Consider the following 26,905-nt stretch of genomic DNA (forward strand, 5'->3'; position numbering starts at 1 on the left):
TGTTCTGTGACGAACCAAGTTGAGATCGAACGGGAGGCATTGGCCACAGTATGTAGATGAGTGCTCGCCCGTAGTAAGTCCAGCGCTGCGTTCCCAGTCACTTTCCTCTGTCCTCCTTTCTATGTGGCTTTTCCTGAGGCGGAACTTCCTGCCTCCCTCCGCCATCCCTACCGCTGGCCTACGGGTTAACACGCCGCTGTGTTTGAGGCCACCTGACCCTCTGCACGGGGAGACGATGGGACGCCAACAGCACACTTACAGGCACTTACCCGCCCGCTTCGTCATGCTGAATGCTACAAAATGCAAATAGACGTAGTACTTGGCCTCAGATGCCCGCCGGTCAAACAGAGAAAATCCTGTTCTCACGCCAAACATACCTGAGCATGGGGTAGCAGAGGGAGAACTAGCCTGGGGGCAGGAGACCTAGCTAAGAAACTGCAAATTGGTTTTATACTAGCTAGGAGAGTGATGAAGTAGAGTCATTAAGAACCAATACACACACACACACACACGGCATTTGCACTTTACAATACATTAAGACTTGACCTTGATTTAAGGTCAAGTACTGCTGTGTAAAGTGCAGGAAGCCTAGGCCAGTAGAAAGCCAGTGAACTGTGGATCAGAAGACTGGGCTGTGGACCACTCAACCCTGAACCCCGAGTTCTTGTCTCCTGCCTCCTCCACCCTTCCAGGGCCTGTCATCTCCCAGGCGTCCTTCCAGCCGGCAGAGGCGAGAAAGGCCACGACCACCAAAGAAATCGCAGAGCCCACCAGCAGGGGCTGAACGCGTATATCCGGACAAACGCCTGGATCGCAGATGTTTACAGCAGCTTTCTTCACAATTGCTGAAACTCGGGAGCAACCAAGATGTCCTTCTGTAGGTATGTGGGTGAATAATAAATAATCCAGACAACGGAATAGTATTCAATTCTAAAAAGAAGCAAGCTACCAAGCCATGAAGGCATAGAAGAACCTTAAATGTATATTAAGTGAAAGAAATCAATAGGAATCACCCGGGCTCGAGGGGTCCACACACAAGCTGTGAGGACCCCGCCAGCCAGTTCTCTTCCGGGGGAGACACGCTTTCAGCCTGAGCACCTGGGGACAAAAAATGCACACAATATCTGCTCCTTCTGGTTGCCCTGACGGCCTTGACAGCTGTCGGCTCTGTTCTGATATATCCTGAAGATAATGAGCCAATAATGCGTCTTCCTGGCCTTGCCAAGCCATCGGCCTCTGGGCGCTACCATCTGCTGGGGAGGACGCCCAGAGATTCTGATCCCAAGGCAGCAGCCTTACAAAGGGATTTTAGCCCAGGGCTTCTGCCAGACACACAGGCACGAGAAGTCAGGCCCCACCGGACACTGCAGGGTGCAGAATTCAGAGCCAAGAGACCAAGTGCCCCCGAGGAGAAAAGCAAACATTTTCTGAAGACAGTGGGACCTGCTGTTCCTGGTAGGTACCCATGAACAAAACGATAACAAAAATAAAGTATCATTAAAAGAACATACTTAGCACAATTGTTCCCTTCAGCAGGCTGTAGTTCCTGTAACTCTGGGAACAGCTTCGCGCCCTGCCTAGCAGCTCCCACGCAAGGTGCAATCTGTCTCACAGAAGAGCGTGAGTCAGCCCGCAGCACGGAGGGGGCGCAGCCTCCGCCGCGCCCCCCACCGTAGCTCGGCAGCTCAGCTGGAGTTTCGGCTTTTCACCCAAAGGACAGGTCGCTCCTCTCTGTTTTAAGAGCAGGAGTAGCTCAGAGGGACGTGGCCTGTCTCAGAAGCGACTGCCCAGTTCGGAGCAGGAAAGATGCCCACCCAAAACACAAACCTCTGCGTACACCTTTGAGCCCTGTATCTGTTGGTCTTCAATATCTGTCATGTCTTCGATATGCCCAGCTGTAGGTTGGACTTCGCAGGACTTCTGATGTGCAATGCAGGCGTGCGTGCATGTGTGCGTGCGTGCATGTGTGTGTGCGTGCATGCATTCATTCATTCACTCACTGACGCTTCCGGAGCGCTGTCGGGTGTTTGGAAACTTCGGCTGTCAGGGCTGACCACGGCACCCTCCTGGGTCGGCCCCTTGGCCACCAGCTTCCTGTCCCACAGCAGCTCTGGAGGAGTCCCTGGTGAAGAGGCTGGCTGAGCACGGGCCTGTCAGCCCTGGCTGGCTGAGCTCTGCCTCCTCCAGCCACTGCCCGCTGAGTTACCCTCCCTCCCGAGAGGCTCCGCCCAGTGCCCAGCTGTGAGTGAGGGGCCAGGAGCGCAGAGCCTGGCAGAGCTGGACGGGCTTCTTCCCGTGGCCCGCCAGCACTCACCCCGGACACGGGCCGGTTCCAGGTCCGAGGGCCAGCCTCCCTAGCTTCCCCTTGCTGCTGTGGGATGGTTCCTATGTCCAACCAAGAAGCCACCCTCCCCCCAATCCTGCCCGCATTCCGAACTGTCCCCGAGCCCCACGCCCTCGGCGTCCACTGGGGGCAGCCTCTGCCCACAGAGGGTTCGCGGGCTGTCCCCGTGCCGTCCCCTCTGCCCAGCTCCGCCTGCCTGTCCACCTGATGCTCTCCCACACCTTCACGGGAAGCCCCTTGGCGATGCCAGCTCTGACTTCCATTGACCCCCGTCCGCAGTCTGCTCTGCTGCTTCTCCTAAGCACCCACAAAGGTGCGTCTATTCCAGCAAAGGTGACCGTCACGAAACTGCCCTGAAACGCTACTGTCCACACCGGGAAGGAAGCGACAGCCCCCTCCGGATTCCGGGTGGCACCTGGGCTGGCTGTGGATGACAACCCTCTTCTTAAACTCCGACCGCTCGCAAACGCAGCTCCTCACGGCCCATTTCCCACCCACCCAGCTCGAAGCCCTCTGTCTGGCTCTGTCTGGCGTGTCTCTTCTCTGCTTAAAACCCAAAAATGAGGCCACACAGCGCGGCAGCTATGACCACGGACCCGAAGCTGGGTCGCCTGGTCTCAAGTCCCACCGTCATCACCACCTGAGTCGCCCTGAGCAAGTGACTTAACTTCTCCGGGCCTTGGTCTGTTCATCTGCAAAAGGCAGACACCAAAAGCATCTGTCACTTAAGGGCTGCTCGAAGGCCAGATGAGGTTGACGCCAGAACAGCACCTGGCACGGGGCCGTGCTCCGTTAAGTGCCACCACTTAAAATCCGAGCTCCTTAGATGGCCCAACGTGTCCTCGCTATCTGCTCCGCTGACTCCCGTCTCGTCCCTCACACCCCCGGCCAGCAGGCCGCTTCAGACACACCCAGCCAAGGGCGGTCCCTGATGTCCCTCTGTCCCCGTCCCCATCTCCACCTCCCTCCCCACGCCCGCCTTGATTTGGACTCTTCTTCTGCCTGGAAGTCCTTCCCCACTAGCTCTCGCCCGACCGTCCATCACCCTGCTCACCCCGGCCCACGCTGGGCTCAGCAGCCTCTCCCTGCGTCCCTACGGCTGCCTGGTCCCCACATCCCTCGTGGCACTTCCAAAGCCACGTCCTAACCGCCTGTCTTCCACTAGCCTAGAAAACACGGTGTCTGCTCAGCAAGCCGCACAGCGCTCACCCCTGCTCTGTGCTCGGTAAACGTTGGACGAAAGAACAAATGTCTAAGCTGTGTGACAAATGAGCCACATCCCCAGCTCCCCGGCTGTGCCAGACACAATCCGGGTTTGGACTCAGCTCTCGGTGGAAAGAGGAAGGCTCTTCTCCTACCTCTCCCGAGGACGTTCAATTCCCAGGTGGACGGCCGGAGGAAAAGGGCGCCGGCCGAGCCTCGGCCACCAAGACAGGCAACAAAGGACGGACCTGACCCTCGTCTGCAAAACTGCGATGTCCCACAGCGCACGGGACCTGAAGCATTAAGGGCGGGACCCCTGCACCCCAGGGCGGCATCGGACACCGGGCCGTCCGCGGACCCGCCACACAGCCTTCTTGCCTCTGTGGGCCTCAGTTTCCTCACCCGTAAAACGAGGGGCTTGACCTTTATGGTCTCTAAGGATTCTTCCAACCCTGGAAATGTCTGAGTCTGCTCAAATGCTCTGACGCAACTCGGCCACGGCACGCCTCCGCACCGGCCAACAGGACCGTGTGCTGTCACCTGGCCGGTTCCTGACTCCCGACGTCCATCCGAGGGGACTCACCCTCCCCTGGACCAGTGAAACAGGCCCACTCCCTGTTCCTCCATTAGCTGGCTGCTCTCCCCCACGTGCCTTCTCTCCTCTGCAAATCTGACGTCCTCTGCCTTTCCAGGAGCCACGTCAAGTCTCGGCTCTGTCATGCAACTTTCCGCAGCCATATCGAGCCCCGGGGCCCTGGACCGTCCCCGTGTGCCCGCACGGACGGTCTGTGCGCGTGGCCTCTACCACACTCACTGCCTCAGACCCTGCCTGCGTGCCCACGTGTCAGCACTGTCTCGTTAGAAACACGGGCTTCTCCCCGGTGCACCGAGGCCCCTTCCCCTGAGCCCGCCGCATATTCTGAACTCTCCTCTCCCTCCTGCCTCCCCGCCTGGCCCCCATAAACCTGGGGCCCCATCACTGATACCACCCGAAAAGTCAGAGCTGAAAGGAGATGCGAAGAAGGATCTACAGACTGGCCCCTCCTCCCTCCTCCCTCCCTCCTTCGCCTGCAGGAGCCTTGAGCCTTCTGTCACGTGCGGTGCGGTCGTGGTCATAACCACATTCGCCCGCATCAGCAAGGCCGCCCCCGGCCCTCAACGCATTTGCCCTGGGCCTTGCCTCTGCCGGCACCGGGATTGCCAGCGCCCTGCCTCCAAAGCCCCTCAGCTACACTCATTCCCAGGCCACTACTTCCATGGACTTCTACGGACAGACGGATAAAGGCAAGTGTCCCAGACAAAGAGGGACCGGAGCCAGGCAAGGTGGCAGGAAAGGGCCATGACAGGAGGACGGGCAGAGAGCCAAACCCCGAAGGTCACAGCAAGTGCTGGGGAGAGATAACAGGACCCATTTAGAAACCTGTCTCTACCTTTCTGAGCACCGTTTCCAGCCCGGGGATTTCTCAGTGTCATGTCAAGGTCAAGTGCTGGGATAAGCGCTGAGAGCAGCACTTCCTTCCCCCCATACACGAGATGGTGCTAGATACAGATTTCTTTTGGCCAAAGTCAGTTTAGTGATTTTGAGCAGCCCTCCCCACAAACGGGCTGGGCACCGTTGGTGTCTAAGTCAGTTCTCGGGAACTCAAAAGGCATTTCCCCATACAAGTATTTTTATAAAAGGTGGCTGGGTTCCGAAACCACCTGCGAAAGCTTATTTCCACCCAAAATGCAGCTGAAACGGTGCACATCTGCAAAAAGGAAAATCATTCAGCAGAGGGGGGGCCATGAGAGTGGGATGAGGAATGGACACGAGGAAATGACTCCAAAGAACGCGTGGGGTCAGACGCAGAGTTCCTCAGTGGACTTCCATGACTGGCTTCCACGGCACGAACGTTCCTTAACTGCCCTTCTGCCTTGCAGGTCTCAGCTCGCAGCCCATCGCCGAGTGCGTCTGCTCACTGGGTTCCAGAGCCGGAGCAGAAAGCGGCTCTGCCACAGGTGGGGAAGGGGCATCTGGAGGCCTGGGTGGTCCGCGGCCGCAGCTGTCTGGTACCCACCGCCGCAGACCCAGACCGCTCCTTCACACAGACGCGCTGGTGGGAACACCTGTCACTTATTAGTGACAACGAGAATCCTGTCGTGTCGTCTTCTGGCCCCGAACGGACCAAACAAACGAAGAGAGAAAACAGCAGACCAAAAAAAAAAGGGAAGGAAGGGGTTTTCCCTACGGTATCTGGGCAAGAAAAGGAGCATGACTCAGCTAGAAGGAGAGAGACAGCGAGGGACAAGGGGGGGAAGGGCGAGGGGAGGGAGGCGTCCAGACCAGCAGAGACCGGACCGGTGCGGGAGCAGGTGCCCCGCTGCACGGGAGAGAGAGGCTGTGGCCGGGACACATTACAGCGACACCACCAGCCTCCTGCTCTTAGGCTGCACCTTGACCAGGGTGCTTCGCACGCCCGCGGTGACACAGGTGTGCCCATGTGGCTGGGCTGGGGACCTGGGTTACACTGGTCTCGACTGCTCAGGAGGTTCTTTACTTTAAACCTGTCACTTAATGAAGTCAGAAAAGGCCCGGCTCTCGTCGAAGGGTCTTCCCTTGGCGTCTCGTGAGGGGGAGGTGCGAGCCCCTGGGTGCCCCGCCTACACGACGGGAGAAGAGAGCGCTGACCTCGAACTCCGACAAAGGCCCACAAACCCCAGCCCCACCCTCCCGCACGCTGCGACCTTGGCAGAGAGACTCTGCGTTGATAGGCCTCAGTTTCCCCACTTACAACCCGGGGGAAAAGGAAAACAACTTCCTCAAGGACGTGAGGATTAAAAGAAATGTCGTGTGTGGACGGCCAGGTCATGGCGTCTGGTGCTCTCTCCAACACGGCCGCGATCACCTTAATGTCACAGCGCTTTACTGGCGTTACAAGGCCATTAAGGTTATGGTGAGGACTGAGCAACCTCATGTCAGCCCTTGACTGTGGCCCACAAAGAGACACACTGCACGTCACCAGCCGAGATGACCGGGAGAGGAAGACAGAGCTGCAGGAGAGGCTGCCGGCTGGGCGCTGTCCTCACAGCACCTGGAGCTCACTGGACATGAGGGGACATGAGACATTTGCCACACTGTCCAACTGTCCAGCAGAGGATCCACTTCCTATGTGGGAGAACTCGCTATTCCGTGAGCCTCCATCGCGGAGAGTCCAGCCCTTTGACACTGCAGAAGCCAGTGATGTGCGTCACCCAGAATCGTGACCTCAGGCCCCGGCAGCCCACCGGGTCCCCGCCTGTCCGTCAGGCCTGCCGCTCCAGCTTCCCAGTGAGCTGCAAGCCCAGAGTCGCTTCGATTATTCACTCCCAGTGGGCTCAACAGCTGCTCAGTTGTACTTCTTGACCAGTGAGGACTTTTATCACTTCGTCAGACCATGCTGCTACTCAGAAGCTACAGAGCACCTTAAAGATCCAGCATCCCACCCCAAGCAGGGATGCCCTATACTCCCTCCCCAAACCAAGGGCCACCAGCCCCTCCCTCAGTGTCTCGGGTACCTGGAGACATGACCCCGCAGACAGCCTTGCTGTTCTCCCCAAGCGCTGATATGGAGCAAGTTCCCAGTTAGGACAAATGACATCTGGCTGCCTAAAACTTCCAGCCATGAACTAGTCACTCACCAGCCCTTTAAAAAGCACCTACTTTGCCGCAGAATGGAAACGTGAGCGTTCCTGCTCTTACGGAGGCTGCATTCTACCGTGGTGACTGAAAGCAGTCCCAGGACGGAAATGCAAAGCAGTACGGGCTGACCTCAGGAAACGAGACATGTCTCCAAAACAACCTGACCTTATACTTAAAGGAATAGAAAAAGAAGAAAGAACAGAAATACAATGAATCATTAACGAATACTTAGAACAATTATAGGCCAACAAATTCAACAATCTATAAGAAACGGATCAATTTGTAGAAGCATATGACCTTTTAAGACTAAAACAAGAAGACACAGAACATCTACACAGACCAGTTACTACCAACGAAATTGAAGCAGTCATCAAAAAACACCCTACAAATAAAAGTCCAGAATCAAATGGTTTCACAGGTGAATTCTACCAAACATTTAAAGAATTGATACCTATCCTTCTTAAACTATTTCGAAAAATTGAAGAGGAACTCTTCCAAACTCATCTTACGAAACGAGCATTGTCCTGATACCGACACCAAACAAACATCTTAGGAAAAAAGAAACCTACAGGCCAATATTCTTGATGAACATGCATGCAAGATTTCTCTACAGAATATTGGCACACTGGATTCAACGATACATTATCGGATTATATTCCATGACCAAGTGAGATCTACGGCAGGAATACGAGGATGGTCCGACATCCATAAACCAATCGATGTGATACATCAAAGAATGAAGGGTAAAAATCGTATCTCAGAAAAAGCTCAACATCTTTAACAAAAACCATCCTTTCATGATAGAAACTCTCAACAAAGTGGGTATGGAAGACATACCTTAACGTAATAAAGGCTACATATGACAAACCCACAGCTGACATCTTCAATCGTGAAGAGCTGACTTTCCTCTAAGATCACGAACAAGACAAGTACGTCCACAATCGCCACTCCTAGTTCACATAGTACTGGGAGTCCCAGGCACAGCAGAAAACTAGTAATCGAAGGCATCGAAATCAGAGAAGAAGAAGTACAGCTACTATTTGCAGATGACGTGACACTACATATAGGATACCCTAAAGCCTCCACTGAAAAAACTATCAGAACTGATCAATGAATTCACTAATTTTCAGGTTTCAAAATTGATAGACAGAGATCTGTTGCATTTCTCTACACCAATAAGAAACTAAAACAATCCCATTTACAATTGCATCAGAAAGCATAAAATACTTTGGAATAAATTTAAACCGGTGAAAGACCTGAACCCTGAAAACTGTAAGACACTGAAGAGGATACAAATAAATGGAAGGATATACCATGCTCGTCGATTGGAAGGACTAATATTGTTAAAACGTCCTTACCACCCGAAGCGATATACAGACTCGGCGCAGTTCCTACAAAATAGCAACAGCCTTCTTCTCAGAACTAGAACGACTAATCCTAAAATTTATATGGAACCCAAAAGGCCCTGAATAGCCGAGGAAACCTCAAGAAAGAAAGAATGAGGTATCATACTCCCTAATTTCAAACTACATGACAAAACTACGATCATCAAAATAGTACAGTAATGGCATAAAAACAGATATACATACATTTCTGGGTTATTTTATTACATTGAGATATCTACATATCCTTAAAACACCCCTACATTCTGTGTTTTGTTTGCTGGTGGTTTGCTCTGACCACACTGGTGACTCAAAGTCATCCCAGGCTTGAGTGTGCTGCAGCGGCTGTGCACGAGCCGACGTCTCCACACATGTCACCTGGGCCAGCGGTCCCCAACCTTTCTGGAACCAGGGACCGGCGCTGCTATGAGAACCTAGTGTCTGATGATCTGAGGCGGAGCTGAGGCAGTGATGCTGGCCCTGGGGAGCGGCTGCAGATCCAGATGCAGCTTCGCTCACTCACCAGCCACTGTGCGGCCCGGTCCCTGATCGGCCACAGACCGGTGCCGGTTCACAGCCCAGGAGTTGAGGACCCCGATCTAGACTCTGCACCTTTCTGAATTCTTAGGATCCCTTCAGCAGCTGTATCATTACTTCTAGATCTTTCCCCAGGAACAGTTCTCACTCTAGATTTGGACAATTTTTTTTTTTTTTAAATCTCTGAAGTTTTAACTTCATCCTGTTAATTTCAGCCTATTATTTCAGGTCACCGAAATAATCTCGTTCCTGTCGTCATTGCTACTAGGTTCCTCTGAGCTTTGTCTCTGCTGGGTCATAAAACGTTTCTTTCTTTCAGTCAAGCCATGGAATTCTTGAACAAGACAAAGCCAAGGTCAAGGACAGAGTATTCTTCCTCAACCAGAAATCATCCTACAGGCTGAGAAAGTGTACTGTCTATTCCAACAGATCTGGGTACATCTGACAAGAACAGCGTCCAAACATCACACGCTCCTTCACCGAGAACGCATGCAGCAGACTTCCGTAAACCGGCTAGCACGCATGGCGATACACTACATCTGCAGCTTTCCCCAAGCCTGCAAATGAGCCGCCCTGTTTTAAAAAGCCGGATGATGTTCTTTTATTTTTTTTCCATAGGAAGCTATCACTGCATCCATTTCAAAATATTCAGAATCGCTAAGGAATGGGTTTTTGGATGTGATCTGTGTCAATAGCTTGCTTATCTGCCTGCAGCTCACTGTGATTTCTTAGTGTTTTTTGCAAAAAGCTCTAAACTCACATCCACATGTTTCTTCCGCAGAGCTTGCCACTGCCTTGCCCGCGTGGAGACAGGCTCTCTCTTTGTATTTCTCTGCTCTCCCTTCTGGAGAAAATGAAACTTGCACCAGACCCTTTTTGAATCCACTGAGGAAAAGGAAGCATGCATAAACATAAAAGAATCACAAGAGAAGATTAATTTTTTTTCACCTTGAGTCAACCTCTCTGCAGAGTGAGAATTTCTGGATCCAAAGAAGATTTCAAAAACCTTTTCTATCATGCTCAGCACTTTTTAGAAGCTTTCTCTGCTAAGACCCTTCCCTGCCATGCTTTCCTCTACATACGAGGATAACATTCTCTCCCTTTCTTTCAAAGCTCCTCCTGCAGACAGCACCCTGAGTGGGGGTGCTAGTGGGGGCGCTAGTGGGGGAAGCCCATACGCCAGGTGCTAGACCTGGCTTCCCCACCCCCCACCCACTTGGTGCTGGTCTGTTTTGTCATTGTGTAACTTCACGCCACCACCCGCAAACTCCCCACCAGCTCACCTCTCTCTTCATATGGTCTGTTTTCAAGGAACTTATCCGAGGTGTTAAAGCAAAGATATGAATCTGAGTCAAAGGCTGAACATTTCCCTTCGACTTAAGGGGAAAAAAGAGATGCCTCCTGCAGTGAAGGGATGTAAAATGAACTGATTATGACCCCCGCTGCTAGTTACGTGAGCAGAGCCTGAGAACAGGTGACCGAGGAGAGTTAAGCCCTACTTTCCCGGCCATTGTAGAGTTTTGTGGGGAATGAAATTATGCCTTTGGGGAGGAAAAAAAGTAAAAACTGCTAGTGGGCATTTGGTAAAAATCAGTGGACTCCTTTGCTGCTTGTCACAAGATAAATTGGTGCAATCGTTTTGGGTGGTTAATGCAAAGCAAAGGTGACAAATTCATAATTTTGGGCTTAGTCAACCCTCTTGAAGGCAGTTAACCTGAAAATACAGAGAAGAAAAAAATACACAGGGGCAGAAAGCTGTTCACTGAGGCTTAAATATGACAGCCTTGCACAGTCCCAGGCCTACATCGTGATTTCAAAAGTATCTGTTGAAAGCTAATTAAGTCCAACAGTCTCGTAAGGATTTAAGAAATCTTGGTGCATGAACGAGATTGACTATTACACAGAAATTAAAATTATAATAGAAAGTCTGTAAAAAACATGAAGAAAACCACATAGTATAAAATTAAATAAATATACTACATTTCAAAATAATATTCAGATTCATTGCAATTAAGTAGATATATGTGTACGTAAGCAGGATAAGGCTAAAAAAAAATAGTTATGCCAAGTGGGAGGATTGAAAGCAATTTTCACAATGTTATTAAAGTTTCTCTCATCCTGCTGCGTTTTCTTTGCCACATCAGAATTGCTTCTTACAGAAAGAAAAATACACTATCAAGGCAAGGGACCATAAAGACGTTTGGGATTAGACTTAAATAATCATTTTAAAAGCCATCTCGTATGACTCTGGGAGGTTAAACCGCCCGTCAAAGGTGGGGCTGCCCTAGTGGCGGACACCGAAGTGTCCCTTAGAACGGCCCAAACGAGAGTCCTCCTCCGTGAAACTGAAGCTACCGGACTGAATCTCTCCATGAAGGTGGATGCTGAGCATCTACTTTGCCCTTGGATTCCCAGTGTCTGAAAATAGTCACCCTCTTTTTCTAACATCGTCTCCCTGCCTTCCTGGGCTAGTCCCGCAAGTGCTTAGCAGGGCTTTTCCTGTCTTCCTGAAGGTCACAAAAAAGAGTGGCCCCTGTTTGACACATCACCGAGACGGGAGGACAGAGCAAGGTGCAAGGCAGGGGGGGGACTGAGATCAGCTGCCTCTCTTGGGGTGACGGAGCTGGACGCATCTACTGTGGCTCTCAGACGCCTTCTTTGCAAAACACATGCAAAACACCACATTTTTAAACAGGCAATAACCGGGCTTAGTCAAACGGGGTGGGGGTGGAGGGGCGTGAATAGAGAGAATACAAACCTCGGAGCCTGGGAAATGAGCCGCCTCTAGGGAGGGGCTCGCCCACCCCCAAATCGCCACAGCCACACCGCATTTGCAGCCGACCCTCCGAGTTTCCCTGGATCAAGCCTCAGGGGCAATAAGCGCCACTGGGCGGGCCAGGGGTGCAAGCAGGAGGTGCCCTGTGCCCCCAAGGGACCGCTCCGACGGCGTTCACCGGCTCCCCGCAGACCTGGCGGCGCGGGAGTCGCTGCCCGCGCACGCGCAGTACTCACCTGCCCGCGGGCCTGTGGCTGCCAAGCTCGGCGCGGGGAGCTGCAGCGACGGACCCTGGAACCTCCAGGGCCTCGAAGAGCCCGGGGACCCGCGCCCACAAACGGTCCCCGTGTGCCCGTGCGGCCTGGGGGGCTCCCAGGCTGTGCCCTCGCTCCCTGTGGGCCTGTGCGCCTTGGGGAGCCCCCTCCCGCGGCGCCTGCCCTGTTCTGACCCCCGCCACTGGGCCCGGCTGTGGAGCCCACAAGCCTCGGGCCGCACGCGCACGGGGCCCACGCACCCGCTCTGGGCGCGCCCAGGCACAGGTGCGGAGGCACAGCCAGCCCCCGCGTGGCCTTCGAACGCGGGGGCCCCAGGTGTCTCCCATGGAGGGTTCTCAGGCCAGCTGCAGCCGCAGGGGCTCCCAGGTGTCTCCCGTGGAGGATACTCAGGCCAGCTGCAGCCTCAGAGGCCCCCAGGTGTCCCCCGTGGAGGGTTCTCAGCCCGGCCGCCGGCCTCGCCCTGGCACGGCGTTGAAGTGCCTCCAGCTCCGCCTGCAGGGAGAATATGTGCCCTTGCTTAGCTGAAAACTTGGAATTAAGCAGATCGCATGTTCCCCCAGGGGCCCCAAACTCTAACAAAGACTCTCATGGCCCCTTGCGGGGGTTCAGATCCTGGTGGCCCTAAACTGTACTAAACCCACATGCACAGCTCGCACCCCGCCTGCGGGCCTTGGGCCGGGGAGCCCTCCAGTCTTGCACAGCCCGGGCTGGGCCACAGCCACCTGCAGAGTGCCCAGGGCGCAGGAGGCTCACCTCGCCTTCCATAGTCACGTGCCCTCTGGTAGAAAGAAATCTGGGATACAGTAATTCTGGAGACAGTGAAAACGCAAACTATGAGCAAACCTAGCAAACATACACAAATTTACCAGGAAATCCTTGATACTGTAAGCAAAGAAATTGATTTTGGGGAGGTGATATTGTGAAAAAAAAATTGTAGAATTCGAATGTAGGGGATTCACTACCAGCCAAGTGTCGTTCATTAATCAAGGAAGGCCTTCTGAAGAAGGGGTTTCAGGCAATATGCGACCTTCAGAAAGATGAGCCTGAAATGCATCGTGTGGGATAACTGGTCCGTTGACCCGGGATGACCAGGAGATGGATCTCTCTCCATCACCCAGGTTCCTAAGACACAGGGCTGTGTCCCCAGTCTCAGTGAAGTCACAGGAGGACCCTGAAAGCTGAGAAAGTCAACACGGCCGCACAGATGGCAACATTGGGTTTCTCATTCTGTCTGCACAAAGGTCGCTTTTGCAAGTGTAGCAGCCTCAGCTGAAACGGTCTGGCTTCTTAAAGGACTTCGACAGGACTCTACGACAGAAAATCCTGATGGGGTAGCAGTGTGTGGGGGCGGGAGTGGGGAGCGGGCTGGTGGGGGCCAGTGGTCTTTGGGACTGGGTGTGCTGGACGCTAGCAGAGTGCTCGTTTTCCCCACCTGTCCCCCACTTGTCCTTGGGATGCAGCTTGCAACAGGGCTGTGTCACGCGATGGGCTCAGTCATCTCCGCCCCCGAAGGCTCTGCCTTAGAAGCAGATGGATTCTTCTTCCTGAGCTAATCCCTGTCGATCTCGACATCTGCCAGAGAGCCATATATTGTCTCCAAGATGCTCATTAATACTAGAGGCCCTGCAGCCACTGAAGCGGCCGAACCGCCTCCTCCAGAGCCAGCTGCCAAGCTGCCAGGAAGAGGGGCCTCGGAAACCACACACTCTGTCCTTGCACACGTGCGACGTCGAATTGTCAGCTCCAAAACATCAGGACCAAATCGCACGGCATTCTCAGAGGCGTTTCGGAAAGGACGGCCTGGTTCCGCGGGCTGTTTTGTTTGCCCGTTCTATTCGGTAGGCGGCTTTCGCTCTGAGGATGCCTGTTATCGCCATGGCGCTCATTAGAGCGGCCAGTCATGCATGGGGAGCTGTTTCTAAGGAAAATCTGCAGCATCACTTCATTTTGTAAGTCGTGCGTCAGAAGCCAGCCAGGACGCAGGGCTGGGGTGGATGCATGGCACTTTGCTGCCACCCGGTGTCGGGCGTGCGAGGTGGCTGCCTAAAGACGCAGGGACCCCGTGCTCGCGGATCTGCTGACACTACCAGTCGGGGTCCGTGGATGGCGACTTGCAGGCTCCAGGGCCTCATCCTGGGTCATGGGCTTGGCTCGGATCCGTTCAAGGGCTGGGCTCTGATTTAAGGAGGCCGACCACACACAGCCACAGAGAGAAATGCCTCGGCTGACATGGGGCGCCTGCCCTTCCACTCCATGACCCGGGGCGGGGGGGCGGGGTGTGAGGTCGGTGTACCCAGCACCCCCTCCCACTTCCAGACCTTTCTAGAGATATCTTTCTCCCACCTGAATCCGGTGCGGGTCCCCCCAGATCCTCCTCTGGTGAAAAACTGGAGAGGAAGATGCGGCAGGAAAATGGACACTGTGACTTTCTCCAGGCTCCTCGGTCGCCCGAGAGCTCTGAGCCCGCCCCCGGGACTGGTGAGGGAGAGAGAGCGACCGTCAGTCCTGTGCCGGCTCTCCAGGGGACGCCCCACATTCCATGAGCGCACACCTGCGGCTGCTCTGCCACGAGGGCGAATGAGTCTGCCACACGCGGGCTCTGCACCTGCGCCCTTCAGGACCGTCTGGACCGAGGACACCTTGAGGGAGACCGGCTCGTGGCTCAGCTGGAATCAGGCCCGTGTTTCCTAGGACGCATCTGGGGGCTCTACCACCCCCTCCTCAGCGTTCCATCCCAGGGCGAGGGCTGGTATGTGGGCCCCCTTCTCGGAGATCCCCCTCCTGCCTCTTTCTCACCCAGCCAAGATCACTTTATTTCTGAGAACACGTCTGCTCGGCCCCACCCCGCCTCCCCTTCTGTTTATGATACAGGTCCCGGTGCCTTTCCAAATCAATCACCCTTTTCTCTCAAAAGTACTTTCACAGGCTGTAAGAGCCTATTTTGCATCTTAAAAGCTGCTCCGTGGGGAGCGTGTGGGGTGGGCCAGGCAAGGCCTGCCAACAAAGGGTCAGTGGGGAAAAGCACTGAAGGGTGGCAGGAGACAGGATTTCTCTCCCCTGAATGTCTCCTGGGGGAAAGAAACGTCGCCCAGAGTTTCCTCCTTTAACAGCTGATGATGGGACATTGAGAGAGAAGAGACATTACAGCCACCTGTGAAGAAACCAGCCACCAAATGCGGGTGCTCGGCAAACACGTCCCCTCCTCCCCTGTGGCCTGCGACAGATTTCTAATAAATAAGAGAATACGAGAAGGGGCATGCGCTCTTTCCGGTTTTCACTGAGGAGCCTCTTACGCAGCCATCTGTACCACGCCCCCCAACACACACACTGATGGCAGGAGAGAGGACACCCGCCAGTACCAGCAGGACCCCCGGAAACTTGGGGGGCTGTGTTAACAATGGCCCAGCCGACTGGGAAGCCACAGCGGAAGGTCACGTGACGGGACGCCCTCAGAGGCTTCAGCGTCCAGCCTCCGGTTGTCCTCGGTTGAGGTCCCTGGGGCAGAGGCCGGCCCAACCCTACGGTACCCGCTCTGAATTCCTGTCCAGTGGAAGCCACGGCGTCACTAACGGGTGTTACTCTGTGCCACCGTGCTTGAGGTGGCTGGGATGCAGCTACAGGAACCAGGACAGCAGGTGACAAGCCAAAGGTACAAATGGAGACCTCGAAAGGACGCTCTCATGACTCAGACCGATCACCTGAGTAGGAAATCTCTCCTGGGTGCGGGTCCGCCCACTCGGCAAACTGAAGAACTAGACCCAAGCACTCGATCGTAATACGACAGCCAGGAAGAGCACATAGAATAGGCATATCGAGAGAGATTTAATTTCTTTAATCGCAAGCCATTGTAAAAATTAGGGATAGATTTAGCTGCTACAGATAACACAAAACGCCAAATAACTGACTTAAACAAGACATTATTTTTTCTCTGTAAACCAAGCCCCAAAGAAAGGGGTTTACGGCTGATAGGATGGGTCGAAGAGGATGGTGAACTCAGACTCCTTCGAGCTTCCAGATTGTGGCTTCCCCCTCGTGGTTCCGGATAACTGCTCAAGCTCCAGTTATCGCACCTGCATCCCGGCCAACAAGTAGAGGGAGTGGCTGAGAGGTCCTCACCCCCTCCCTTTAAGATCACTTTCTATTCAGGTGGGATTCATGTTTCTCTTAAATGTCCCGTGACAGCCTAAAACCCTGAAGTGAACCGCTCTCGTTTGTAACGAGCCGGGTACGGAAGGTGCACAAGCAGGAAATGGCATCAGAGGCTCCGTGTCACTAACACACCCGAGGCGCTGCCGTTTGCTCGACTGATGAAAGCAATCAGGCTTTGCCCCCTCCCATCAGAGCCTCGCCCGGACTACGCGGAGAACACACCAGAAAGCACACACAGTGGCTGCGCGGCCGACGCCAGGCAGAGACCCCTCTGCGGAGCCGGCGGCCAACGCTGCGGGCTTAGAAATCCAGGCTCCAAGCCGAGCATCCTGCGAGACTCGCCCCCGACCCAGCTAACGTCAGTCATCGCTCTGCAGAGGGCCCCACTCCCCTGAGCAAGAAAATGAACACAGAACGAAGGTCATCGGCTTCTTTCTGCTCTGGGCCTCTGGGCCCCGTCTCCTGTCTCCTCCGGGCTGGGGGAGGTGCAGAAAGCACGAGGCTGAAGACAGGTTTTTGCAGACCTCGTCGCACTGGCCGAGCAGTCCCATGCCTGCTGACCACGCTGCAGGGGCGGTGAAGAGGCCTGTGCTGACCTGCCGGGCGACTGGAGGCCACGAGGCGCTCCACGCCCACCAGCGAGGAAGGGACACTTTCTACAACTTAGAGATGCTAATACATTAACATCTTAATGGCCTCGATGGCATCGCAGAGGGACTGGGAGGCCAAAAGGGTCCTGTGTCGAGGGACAGCAGGGTGACGCTGATGCCGGGAGAACCACGCGTCACCCGGGCCACCGAACCCCGGCCCTGGGCACCGGCACATCCGGTGGTGGGCGGTGGAGGCAAAGGAAAGCCAGGGATCTTGCTCCTCGGCTACGGCAATGACCCTGGCTGGGGCAGAGGCTGAAATTTTTATCTGAAATGAGGCTTCTTCTGGAGAGTCTGTCCTTCCGTTTCTCTCTTGCAAGCGGGCCATCCCCCAGCTCGCTCTGACGGCGGTCTGGGGCCCTCGTTTGAAGTGCAGACCCCTGGACTCCGGCCCCAGGGCCTCTGGCCCAACAGGTGTGGGGTGAGCTCAGGAACCTGTACTCCCGACCCCGGGCAGGGAGCCCAGCACCAGTGTCTGGGTGGCCACCCCAGCCCACACCGTCTGAGAACCAGCTGTCACGGGCTGTCCCCGAGCGGCCGCACGGACACACTACCCTGCCCCAGACGCGTGACTCTGAGCTCTGCCACCCAGCGAGTCCCACCACGCATGTCCCTTCATCACACACGCTTCACACCAACTTAACTCAGTCGATGTTTATTGGGCACCTACGATGGGCAAGGCACAGACTTGGAAGCGGTAGGCATGACAAGGCTAGGCCTCGCCCCAAGGGGCTTACAGTCTAGCGGGAGAGAGACACACACACAGGCACGAAAAGTACAGGCAGAAGGGGGCGAGCCCTGTGACCGAGAGAACCAAAACCAGGGAGACTGGGGAGCCCAGGCAGGCGAGAATGCCCCAGGCTGGTCAACTGTTTGATCACCAGGGGAACACCTTAGCGGTGCTGCTGGAGTGGACTACTGAGAGGGGACAATGAGCCTGCAGTGCAGAAGAGGAAGCCGAGAGGCGCCGTCCATGCGACCAGCTGGAATTTAAGACACTAAAGGGTAACGGAAGGAGCTAAAGCTGGAGAGGTCTGAGGCTGAACGGCAGAGGACATCCGTCCTCGTGGCGAGGAGACGCGACTTCCTGCTGCTGGCGCTGGCGAGCCGTCGAAGGGCTCTGAGCCAGGGAGAGAGACGGCCCCGCGTTCTCGGCCCAGGGCACGCTGCCTACCGCACCCTCGGCTCTGTTCTTGCTGACTTTGCTCTGTGAGGTGCAGCTTCTCTCGCTCTCAAAGCAGAAGCCCTGTGGCCACATCCTTTCCAGGCTGCAGGAGGCTGGGAAGCCGTGGCCTTGGGCGTCACCTCACAGAGCAGGCAGCTCGGCCTTCTAGAAATCTTCGGAGAGTCAAGGGCAGGACACGAGGAAGGTTCTCGACGAACGTCCGTTGCTTAAGCACAGACAGAAGGACGGAAAGAACACGGCAGAGAGCTGCAAGCGACATCACTAGCATCGTCCACACCGACCGTCCTCCGGGTGGCAGGACCCGCCGGGGCGGCGGCCCTCGGTGAGGCTCACGGTGACCGTACGTGGGGTTGCTAAGGGCTCTGCGGACACCTCCCCTGGGACGCCGCCTAACCGTCCAGCGAGGAGGGGGAACAGCGCCCGCCGCCGCCCGAGCCGGCCCAGCCCGGGAAGGGATGCGAGGCCACTGCGGTCCAGGTGGACACGGCGATGCTGGTCAGCGACGGCTCCCCCAGGACCTCCACCGCAGCCGAGGTGGGCGCCGGAGCGGGGAGCGGCGACGCCACCGCCGGGCTCCCCAGCAGAAAGGCCCCCGGGGACGCGGCGTGAACCTCTGCGCCTGAGCCCGCAGGGCCCCCGCCGCCGTTGCTGATGGTCCACAGGCACGGGTAGGGGCTGCAGAGACAGAGACAGGGAGGACGTGGTGACGCCCCGGAAAGGGTGGCCACCCGCCCGCTGCACGCGCAGTGCTGGGGGGCCCGCCGGGAGCGGGGCGGACCCGGACCCGGCCACTTCTGCAGAGAAGCTGGGAGAAGCCGGCAGGCGTGCCGGGCGCAGGCACGTGATGAAGCGCCCCGAGACCCGCATTCTGAGGCTGCCCCTGAACACAGGACTCCACGTCTCGGGGCCTCCCTCCCTCCCTCGCGGCCTGTGGACACGGGGGCGGCGGGGGGAGTGAAGAGGGAGATCTGGACCGTGCCCTCTGTGACTGAGACGTCCGCCGGGCCGGGAGAGCCGACGAGGCAGAACGACTGGGACACACTGGGGTCGGAAAACCTGGGCTTGCAGCCTCGCTCTGCCGCCATGAGCTCCGTGACCTGGGTCAGAGCATTTAATGTCTGAGCCTCAGTGTCCTCATCTGCAAGATTCTCAGTGACAATTACACGCGCCTTCCAGATACTGCTGAGGACGAAATGAGACGAGCGTGTGATGCTAGCACATCACGCTCGGAAGACGGTGGTGGTTCAAATTCTTCCATCCCTGGTCTCTAGCGGTCAGCTCTGGTCCCCAGCAGAAAGGCCGGGAGCTGGACCACGTTCTGGGACCTCTCTTGTTCTGCAGGACACTGGTGTCACCTAGCCAATTTTTAAGAAATACTGCTGCCTGCATCCTGCCCCGAGATTTCGATCTCCCTAGTCTGGCATGCAGCCTGGGTGTCGGGAATTTTAAGATCTTTCCAGTTGATTTTAACGTGCAGCGAATTCTGCGCCTTCACGTAGACCCTGCGTGAAAATGACAGCAGCTGGGACGGGCAGAAAAGCCTCGGATGCCGCGAGCCTCTGGTCACCGCCGTGTTCTGACCGACTTGCCAGCCTCTGCCGCCTGATCCTGCGCGGCGTTGTAACAGGCTCATTACACAATGAGGGCTCCGAACACAGGTTTTCTCTAGAAAAATCTGTACAGTCAGGAAGGGGCTAAACACACCACTGGGAAACCGGAGGTGGCAACGCCGCCCCGTGCCCTGTGCCACGTTTCAGACACTGCGGACCCCGCTGGACCGGAGGAAACCGCGGAAGCCCGTGCCCTGCACGTCGTTTTCATGTTTAACGAGCCAGTCAGCTGGCTCGGATGCTGGCCGGTTTCTTCTGCATTGCTTGGAGCCCCTTCCCCACGCCTCCTGGGCAGAGGGAGGCCATGGGCCCCGAGTCACGTGACCGACATTTTTAAAGCCTCTCAGCTTTAGTTGCTCCTTCAGCAAAACGGGAACTTTAATACCGGCCTCGTGCGTATATTCGAAGACTATAAATGACTTGCATAAAGGGTCTAGTACAGACCTCGGCAAGCGGTTAAGCTCCTCGAGGACTCGCCTTCTGACTTCCTACCATGACCCTGGTCACTGCATTTCCCTCAGATCCTCCAGCCACGCACTGTCCCGCTGAAGTGAAGTGTGAGCCACGAACACAAGGCTAAATTTTCTAGCGGCCACATTTTTACAAAGGAAAAGAAAATGAACTTATCGTTAATGATGTTTTGTGTAACTGAAAATATTTAAAATGTTACCATTTCACATTATGCATTCGGTGTGAAAAAATCATTGACTTTTATTCTTCATTTTATGCTACGTCTCCTAAATTCTCTGTGTATGTTACCGTTACAGCACATCTCAGTTTGCATGAGCGGCATTTCGAGGGTCTGGTAGCCACAGGTGGCCGGTGGCCGCTGCCCTGGACAACACAGCGCTAGACCCTGAGGCCACAGCAGCATCAGCATCACGGTCATCAAGACCACAGTTTATGGCCGCATCAGCGATACCTGGAGGCTTGTGAAGAACGCAGAGCCCCAGGCCCAACCGTGCATTTTAACAATGTCCCCGGCAATTCTAATGCGCAGTGAGTGTGAGCGTGCTGACAACGCGCACCGAAGCTCCCCGGTCTCCCGACTGGTCATAGACCTACAAACCTCAAGTCACCTCACATCTCTCGAGTCCCATCTTTTAACTCTGGATCCCTTTTCGGACCTTCTCAAAATTCCGCATCCCTCCTGAACGTGACAGGTGACACGTATGTAGAACGTGGCCGCTTACCAAGCATTTCAACGCATTTTCTCATCTCGATCTCACCATAACTCGAGAGGAGCTCATATGATTTCCATGGTGCAGATAAGAAAGCTGAAGTTCCCCGAGGCTGAGAAAATCGTCCCGGGCACTAAGCCAGGGGAGGCGGAGCTGGGACCCGCCCAAGTCCGCCAGACCCCAAGCCCCGCCCCCCGCCCCCCCCCCAGCCACCACTGGGTCCCGGAAGGCAGAACTGGATCCAGGTGTCTGGCGAGAGACTTATGGGGAGGGGGGCTCACTTAGCCCTGTGGCCTGCGTTGTGGGCCAGGCACCCGCAGTCCATCCCGTGAGGATGGGCGGCTCGTGGGAATGTGGATCGTCGAGGGTCTTGGGTTCTCGGTGTGTATTTACACTTTTCCCCTTTGATGCTCCTCTAGCTGTTATCCATCTGCAGTTTATGGTGTTTCTGGCTGGTTTGTGACAAAAGGGACCGAAGAAAGAGGCCGTGACGGAGCAGGTGTGTCCCCACCACCCTCCGCCAGGAGCCGAAGGTCCAGCCTGTTGCTGCCTTCTCCCCCCAGTGGCTTAGAAGTCAGGACAGTAGCTTGGACTAAGCCAGCCCAGGACAAAGGCACCTGCATCTCCAGGGCTAATGTCCGCCCCGGGCCTGACGAGCAGGTTGCTGGTGTCGGCCTTACCTGGGCCCTGGGTTGATGGGTCCGCTGGCGTGGGGTGCGGACAGGATGCTGGCGTGGGGTGCGGGGGAAAAGGGCGTCCAGCCATCGGCTCCGGGGAACACTTGCAGATTGTTGCTGGCGGTGTCTATCAAATTCACTTTGGGGAAAAACAAGAGTTCAGCTGACGGGGCACGAAGAACATAGAAAGGCCGTGACCAACGACACCACCCTGTGCCAAAACACAGCCACGCTCATGCTGCGGTGGCGACAGCTGTTGGCACTTTCTGAGGGAAGCGGGGGGGGGGCGGTTAGGGTTCCGGGGTGTAAACCGCGTGCCCCCTCCCGTTCATGCCTTCTTCCGACACCCCATCAGCGTGATAGAGAAAGGCTCTGAGAGGCCGATTTGCCCTCATGACCCCGATCCTAGCGTGTGTCACCACACTCACTGCCCCACAAAGATGCACCGCGTTGCGCCCCCTCAAAGATAGGCGAAGCCCCATTGCCTGAGCGAGCAGGAAGTCTGGGAACGTGCCCTCTGCAGCCCGCGCCACGCGTCTCCTGAGTCTCAGAATTAATCCCTCGCATAGACAAATCATCCTGAGAAGGAAGGGAGGAAGGAAGGAAGGAGAAGGAAGGAAGGAAGGAAGGAAGGAAGGAAGGAAGGAGAAGAAGGAAGAAGAAGGAAGGAAGGAAGGAAAGGAGGAAGGAAGGAAGGAAAGGAAGGAAGGAAGGAAGGAAGGAAGAGAAGAGAGGAAGAAAGGAGGAGGAAGGAAAAGGAAGGGGAAGGAGGACAGAGAGAGAGGAGGAGAGGAAGGAGGAGGACAGGGAGAGGAGAGAGAGGACAGGGAAGGAGAGGAAGGAAGAAGCTCCACTCCTCCTGCACTGCCAACCAATCCTCCTCTGCTACTCCAATCTCCGTCTATCTCAGCCTCATCTTACATCTCCTGCCACCCTCAACTCTATTCTTAAATGATCCCCAAACAGATCCTAAGTCCCTGCCTCATCATCCTAACTCACGCAGCCCGCCACCCCACCTCCGCCCCTTCTATGCGTCCTTCAAATCTGGACTTCAGACTTCGATGTGAGCCACTCTGGGCAGGTGTGGCAGCCCCTCCCTCCGTCCCCACAGCACTTGGCTCGCGTGTCCCACAGAATGTTCCTCAGACCTCCACGTGCACGTGAGTCCCCCTATTTAAGACGCAGCCTCTTTCTCGAGAACCTGGGCGTCCGAGCTCACGAGGCCACACTCTCTCCCCTCCTGGCAGCAGCTGCGGAGGTACCAGCAGTACCAGGCGAAGAGGCACAGGGACAGATGGTGCTGGAGGCCAGGACAGCCCTCTGCAGACTCAGGTGTCCCTGAGGCGGGGCCTGAACACCCTCCTCCACCTGCCGTGCCACGGGCCGTACGAATCCGTTTTACTTAACCCCGTGTCCCCGTGCGAAGCACACTCTCTGTGAGGGCACGGCTGCTCTGCCCACGGCAGAGCCTGGAACACGGCCGGCCCTCGACACCTGAATGAGACATCGGCCCGTGGTGTCATGTCTCCCTCCCTTCGTACAAACTCCAGGCAAGGTCTGGGTTCACACTGGGCCGAGGGTGACAAGGCGGCAGCCAGTGAGGAAGAAAGCAGACGACAGTGTCAACTTAAAAATAATCAGACTGCAAAAATTATCGAGGTCGGGTTTGCACGCCTCCGACTGAGTCAAACCCGAGCCTGGTGTGGAGTGACCCAGCTCCCAGAGACCATCCCAACAGCTGTTCAGTGCTGGGACCAGTGTCCCCGGACTTGGCCCTGCACCGTCGCCATGGAAACCAGCCACGTGGAGGCTATGGGCGGAGGGTCTCCGACCCCACGACCGAGCTCGGCTTTCAGGGAGGCAGCCTGGAGCCGCTCAGGACTGCGGCACTGTGGACGGTGGCCTTTCGCATCCACTAGGACCCAGCAGACTCGGTGTCTCGTGGAAGAATCACAAGACTCTGACGATGCTGTAACTACATAATCGGCTTAGCACGAAAAACCAAACATTAAAATAACAACACACAATGATACGACATACGTTAGATGAACGGGGCTCCAGCCTCAGACACCTGTTTACCAGCTGTTTATCCATTTATCTCCACCCCCAGCCGCAACCCCGGCCCCAGCCCCAGCCCTGGCCCCGGCCCCAGCCTCACCCCTACCCCACCCCCCCAGCCACCCTGGCCCCGGGTTGTTAACTGGCAGAACCACCCACCTGAGGGAGAGTGGTTTCTGTGCACGTATGCAGAAGGGTAGGGGGCCTGCCGGTGCCCTCGGAGGCCGGGGTAGCGCTCACAGCCATGGTGGGTGTGGGGAGCGGACAGAGGCAGCGGAGCGGCATACTGGTAATTGGTGTTTCCGGCGCCGCACACTCCATCCGCATTGGAAAAGATCCAGCCTCCCACTAGAATAGACAAGAAGACAGAGACCACATCAGAAATCAGGTTACCAGCCACGTCTACGTCTGCGAATGACTCGGAGCGTCTGCCTGTGTGGAGAGAGACACCGCCCCCCACCCCACTTCCATATTAGTGGCCCAGGGGGCTTCTCCGAAGATGGATGACAGGTCATTTGGAAGTTTGGGAAACCTCTTAAGGGACACTGGAATCGTAGCTCTCTAAAAAGACGATTTGAATGTATAAGTGAATAGAAACGCAAAGGCTAAGTTGCTTCCGACTTAATTAAGAGTCACTCTAAGAAGGAAGTGTCAGCTGCAGATGCGGCTCGGTGGTGCACAAATCAATACAGCTACGAGGAAGTTTGACACGGTCACACAGAAGGAACGACGGCCTCTCGGCTTCTGCTCGGCGGGAAGGTTTCTCCCCCCCAAGCAAGAGGAGGAAAGCAAGATCCTCGCCACCCAGAGAAGATCTGAGAGCAAAGACAGCGAGCTGGCGGGGGCACCCTGACCGCAGGAATCTTGCAGAACGTTTCGAAAGACTGCGAAATATTTCATGGCAATTTGTGAATGAGCCCTCTCCATTGATGCAAAAAAAAAAAAAAAAAAAAAATCAGTAATTTAACACCCTTTCGTGATAAAACACTCAACAAACTAGGAACAGAAGGAAATTGCCTCGGCATCGTGAAGGCCTCACATGACAAGCCCACAGCGAACAACAAGGTCATCGGTCGAAACCCGAAAGCTTTTCCTCTAAGATCATGAACGTGACGAGGAAGGCCACTCTCATCGTACCAGAAGTCCTAGCCAGAGCAGTCAGAAAAAAGGAAAAAGAGAGCAAGACCATCCAAGTTGGAAAGGAAGAAATAAAATTATCTGTTTGCTGATGACATGATCTTACATGGAGAAAACCCTAAAGATTCCACACACACACACACACACACACACGTTAGAACTAATAAACAAATGCGGCAAAGACGCAGGATACGAATTCGACATGCAAAAATCAGTTGCATTTCTATACACGAATAATAAACAACCCAAAAAGTAAATTAGGAAAACAACTCCATTTGCAATAGCATCAAAAAGAATGAAATACTTAGGAATAAACTCTACAAAGGAGGCAAAAGACTTGTACAGTAAAAACCACAAGACACTGCTGAAAGAAATTAAAGATGGTACAAATAAATGACAAAAAAGGGACATCCTGTATTCATGAACTGGAAGACTTAATATTATTAAAATTACCCAAAGTGATCCACAGATTCATTGCCATCCCTGTCAAAACCCCATTGGCATTTTTGGCAGAAACAGAAAAAAAAGCAATGTTTTTTTTCAAAAGAAGCCATACAAAATTCATATGAAATTTCAACAGACCCCACGAACAAAGAGTCCTAAAAAAGGCAAATGTGGCCTGATTCCTCTTACGTAAAGTATCTAAAGTGGGGAGAGGGGTGCAAATGGTCCCCAGAACCAGACTTCGGTCTGCTTGGTTGGCCGCGTACAACGCACGCAGCTCAGAAAGTTCGCCCAGAAGACCACAAAGCGGGAACTCTGAAAACGCTGCATGTGGTCCTATCCTCCCCAAAGCCTTTGCGCCCCACGTCACTTTAAAACATGCTCTTCGAGAGCTCGGTCTCTCTGTGTGGCCGCACTGCCACCTCTGCAGTGAAGGGAGGGTGCGTCAGGAGATAGGGGAGCCAGGAACGGCGTCTCAGCGGACGGCGGTCCACACCCACGGGTGTCTCAGACCCCGGGGTGGACTCCTCCGACGTCGCGGACCTTGGCTCACTGTCACAGCTGTCGAGGACGTGCAGTGGCAACCAACTGGAAAATCAGCGAGTGCTCAGAGCAGATGAGCCCAACACAGAGAGGCGGGAGTGGACAGAGGAGAGGCAGGGGACACGCCCGGAATGCAGCTCTGAGAGCTCCTAGCCTCCCTCACGCGAACCCCGAACCCTGGAGCCTAAGCCACCCATCGCTTCCATTCTCGACTCTCGCCCACGATTCGCGGGAGCCCCCAGGAACGCAGGTTCGCTCTGGGCACCCCAGGGGGGGGATATAAACTTGTCTCGAGTGGAAGCGATAACCTGCTGGGTCGCGACTGGCTCCCGGGGAAGCCCCGGGCGCCTCCCACCCACCCGGTGTCTGGGCGACTCACGGTGAGAGCAGGCCACGTGCGGGCCCTCGGGGACAGCTTCCGGGACATCCTTTAGGTGATTCCTGGAAGAGCAACGAAACGCACCGTGGCTGTCCAGCTGCCTGCACGAGCCCAGCGCCAAGTCTCTTCGGAGAGCGATGCGTTTCTCGGAAGGTCAAACGCCGTTTTTCCCGCCATTCCCCTCCCTGCCGGGCACGTTACCGACCCGCGCGCGACTGTGCTTTGAATTGCAATTTTACGCCACCCCATTTTACCATCTCTACAGCTACTCCCGGTTAGTTTATCTAAGTCATCTGTGGTCGCTGCCCCAGCATGGCGAAGTCCAAGCCACCCTAACAGCGGCTAAGATCTGCAGAGGACCTCGGGGCCGCATCGCCTCTGATACGCCGGGGCCGCCAACGACCCGCCAAGGAAAGCATTCCCACGCCCGTTTCGCTGATCGCAAAAGCGGCTCTCAGAGACGTAAGCTGACGGAGGCCAGACCAACCACGCAGGAAACGGCAAAGCTCGCACTCGAAGTCAGGGCCTCTTACTCCAAGTCCTAAATTCTTTTTAGTGGGCCACCCTCCCCTCGTCTGAATCTAGGTTCTGCCACCTGACATTAGCAGATCTTCAGGCCTTGGGTCGTCTGAAAAAGTTATATATGCTACTTCTACATCCTTAAAATTAAATCGCATATTGATAGGACAGATTCTCGCAGCATCATTATGAACACC

General features: G+C 55.3%; 1 protein-coding gene across 1 annotated transcript in view; it reads right to left on the bottom strand.

Annotated features, from left to right (window-relative positions):
- Window positions 1-17,963: 17,963 nt before the first annotated feature.
- Window positions 17,964-26,905, bottom strand: part of TBX19 (T-box transcription factor 19) — a 22,792-nt gene continuing 13,850 nt past the window's right edge. The window contains exons 6-8 of the mRNA XM_039881515.1: window positions 23,846-24,034; window positions 21,632-21,767; window positions 17,964-18,835 (exon numbers count right to left, since the gene is read on the bottom strand). Coding sequence (XP_039737449.1) covers window positions 18,550-18,835; window positions 21,632-21,767; window positions 23,846-24,034 — 611 coding nt within the window. The 3' untranslated portion in view covers window positions 17,964-18,549. The remainder of the gene's footprint in view (window positions 18,836-21,631; window positions 21,768-23,845; window positions 24,035-26,905) is intronic.

This window comes from Pteropus medius, unplaced genomic scaffold (genome assembly GCF_902729225.1).
Source record: "Pteropus medius unplaced genomic scaffold, Ma_sr-lr_union100, whole genome shotgun sequence".
NCBI classification, from domain to species: domain Eukaryota; kingdom Metazoa; phylum Chordata; class Mammalia; order Chiroptera; family Pteropodidae; genus Pteropus; species Pteropus medius.